This window comes from Stigmatopora argus, chromosome 16 (genome assembly GCF_051989625.1).
Source record: "Stigmatopora argus isolate UIUO_Sarg chromosome 16, RoL_Sarg_1.0, whole genome shotgun sequence".
Taxonomy (NCBI): Eukaryota; Metazoa; Chordata; class Actinopteri; order Syngnathiformes; family Syngnathidae; genus Stigmatopora; species Stigmatopora argus.
In genome coordinates, this window is record NC_135402.1 from 6,505,421 (window position 1) to 6,508,943 (window position 3,523).

Genomic DNA, 3,523 nt, shown 5'->3' on the forward strand with positions numbered 1-3,523 from the left:
GTGGTAATAATGATTATAGTAATACACAAAAAAACTAATTAGCTCTTTGCTATCCCCTTATGACACCTACGATTGAACCTTTTCTTGTTTGGTTAAGTATGATACGAGGGCCTTAAGTAAAGCCAAAGACAAACCTTTAACATGTTTTAAGATATTGATGAAACATCTATCATTGTCACTCTGTATTTAATAGACAAAAAAATGTGGTATCTTCTGTTTGTGTTCTAAATTTAACGTCATCATTGGCTCTGTATAAAATATGTGAGAAGTCAATGTTGAATAGAGCATTCAAAAATCAGTGGACTTTGTGGCACTAGGCCCTCCTCTATCCAAGACTCTCGAAATTTGAGGGCGAGGGGCACTTTACTGCTGTGAGCCAGACCATTAACACTTGCAGCTCATATTGACAAATAAATCTGCGTTTTTTTCTCTTTAATGACATATCCTCTTTACGATTCACACTGAAGTAACAGGAAGAGGAACATTTCAGTCGGGACTTCACTATTGAAGTAACACAGTTGTGTAACACAGACATACACGTACGCACACACATCAAACTCTTACTCTACTGTAAAATTCCACAGGCTGCCACTTAGTCTGCCTAAATGATGAATAAATTCTTCATTTCATCAAAAAAGACTTTTCATACAGTGCCTCAGTCACATCGTCGCCATGACAAACTTCACAGTTATCAGATCAGACGGGCCAAAAGCACTAAAATCTTCACCGCCATCCATTGCCAAACACCCACTCCCATCTTTTCTTTTTTTCAAAGTTCTTTCCTTATGGAATATCTGCATGATAGAAAAAAGGCAGCCATTAGTTGCTGGTTGCTTTTCCTGTATATTAACTAAAAGTCACATGATTAAATCAAAGGAGGCTTTGCATACATAAATGCAAGTTAAATATGTAAACACCCCTTTATATACAGGTAAAAGTGCTTAATGACTTTGCAATTAGATTTCTACGTGTTCAATACTTATCCGAGTACAATCTGTCTATTTTTGCTTCATGTTGTGATCTGAGTCACACGTAAGAAACAGAAAAGGAAGCATACAGATCACTAAAATAGTTTAATTTTTTATTTTTCTATTTTCAGTGGTGTACTTTTATTACTTTTCCCTAAAACATTTAGGTAATAAAAAAACTAAGAAAGTAGCAATGTGTTTAAATCAGGTTATTTAAATGTGTTCTCTTATACAGTATTTTACAGTACATAGCACATCATGACTACACACTGTAAATATATTTCTTATCAAATGATGAGTGTTTATTATTCATGTTTGTTCAGGAACTGTTACCAAAATTAAAATACTTTTTTTTACTGTAATAAAAAATCTGAATGAACAGGCAATTTGTATTGCAGTTTTTCTTACGCCTTCACTGCAGGTCAACCTACTATTACTCAATCCTCTCCTCCAACCCCACAACAGCCCTGCCCAGCCTCTTTGCATATCATACTTAAGCATCAGATCATCATCATCATTCCCACATATCTTTTTGAACTCAACTCAGATGTTTTAGACAGAATTTGGAGAACAGAAAGCTCCAGGTCACTGTCCCGTTGCCGTAAGAAAAAAAAGGTAAATCGATTTATGTTGCATTTAATTGATGAAAACTTCCCTTTATATTTACTACTCAAGATTTTATAATATTTTTTGTGTGCAGGAAATAATCAACGATGGCTCTTCCAACATTTTCACTTATCTTTGTACTTCTTGCTACAGTATCTGCCAGACCAGTAAGGTTCACTTTCTTCCTTCTTATTATTTGCTACCTCAATAATCTGTAATGTACAATAATAACTGCATGATTTTAGGGGGAATCTAGGTTAATAATGTAACATTCACACTTGCATTAGGTGATGAAATGATAACCTATTTGAAATTTGACATCATATCCAAGAAGCTCTTCATCAAAGTCATGGTCTTTCCTCTGATAATTCTTCTAAAGGTTGAGGACATTGTGACTCAGGACGCTGACATCACTGAAAATGGCCGGCAACAAGGATCACTGGATGGAGACAAGTGGTTTCAGATCGAGTCAGAGTCAGCTCAATCACATAACTCGTCCGAATCCAGAGACATCTCTGAAAGTGAGTCTTCTGAGAAGTCCTTTAGAGTTTTTTCCAAAGAGGCACTGATCGAAGCTTCCGAGGAGTCATCAGAAGAATCTTCTGAGGAGTCATCAGAAGAATCTTCTGAGGAGACACCTTCCAAACATTCTGAGGGCTCCGCTGAGCTGTCTTCTGAGGAATCTTCTGAAGAGTCTCCAGAAAAATCCTCCAAAGAATCATCCCAGGAATCATCAGAGGAGTCTTCAGAGGACTCATCCCGGGAATCATCAGAGGAGTCTTCAGAGGACTCATCTCAGGAGTCTTCAGAGGAGTCTTCAGAGGACTCATCTCAGGAGTCTTCAGAGGACTCATCTCAGGAGTCCTCCGAGGAGTCTCGGGAATCTTCTGAGGAAGTTCCTGTCACAGATCCCACCATGACAACCACAGAAGGCCGAAATACCCCAACCCCAAAACCTGCCACCCCCAGCCCAAAAGAGACAGGGACGACAACACCTTCTGGAGATGTGACTGAGGTCTCAACAGAGGGTGAAAGAAGAGGAGATAACTAACACAGAACACACAAAATGAAAACACTATATTATAAATGTTGTGACTAAAATTTGATAGGATTCATGTATTCCTAATCCGTTTCTAATCGAACATCTATTGTGGCTGCCAGCTGAATTTGAATAATAACATTAACTTAATATTGTATTTATTTGAAAAGCTCATATGAAAACAGCGCTCATGTCTAAAATGCACTTGAATTTTTTCCTGCTATGTGCCATCAAATGTACATATACATATTGTACTTTTAATAACCAATATTTTAAAAAAATCATGATCCACAAAAACAATATTAAAAAAAGTTGTCAATGATCATTTTGTCACATAGTGTCTCTTACACAATCCATTTGGTGAGCTAAATCTAAATCTTAAAAGAGTTCAACTGGTCTCAGGTATAAAGAACATAAAACATTATTATATTTAGCACTATAAATTAGAGTTTTGCCTGACAAGTGTGTAATCAATTACTGCTCAGTGTACCGTATTAGAGTAGTTTGGAAGTTAGAAGTAATTTAGTTCGTTTCTATCGCCATCTAGGGGAAAATGACATGGTTTATGTTTTATTCTGCAGCAACAGTAGTTCTGAAAATGTCGTTCTGCACTTCAGATCAGCAGTTATGTAACTTCTGGAAAGCCTTCACAGAAAAATTGAGTCTGTTATTGCAGTAAAGAGTGGACTGCTGTCATGTAATATTCTGGATTAAGACTAGGATGTCACAATTCGGCAACAATATGATAGCAGACAAATGTTTATAAATGTTAAAAGATTGACTATATGGTGCTTTTTGACATATGATTCACCAATGTATTGATTCAATTTGTTTCCCATTTGTGAAAAATGACTTTCAGAGGCAATTCTTGAGATTTGACCACAAAAAAAAGAAAATGCTGTATGCAGAC

The 3,523-nt window shown here is 36.5% G+C and overlaps 1 protein-coding gene across 2 annotated transcripts; it reads left to right on the forward strand.

Annotated features, from left to right (window-relative positions):
- Positions 1–1,488: 1,488 nt before the first annotated feature.
- Positions 1,489–2,890, forward strand: LOC144091159 (uncharacterized). Of its 2 annotated transcripts, none has more exons than XM_077623244.1 (3): positions 1,489–1,583; positions 1,669–1,741; positions 1,954–2,890. In XM_077623244.1, exons 2-3 carry the CDS (start codon positions 1,682–1,684, stop codon positions 2,623–2,625), a joined length of 732 nt encoding a protein of 243 aa, XP_077479370.1. In that variant the 5' UTR covers positions 1,489–1,583; positions 1,669–1,681; the 3' UTR covers positions 2,626–2,890. The 2 variants fall into 2 exon arrangements, with proteins under 2 accessions (XP_077479370.1, XP_077479369.1); XM_077623243.1 differs by having other exon boundaries at positions 1,491–1,580; positions 1,667–1,741.
- The last annotated feature ends 633 nt before the right edge of the window (positions 2,891–3,523 follow it).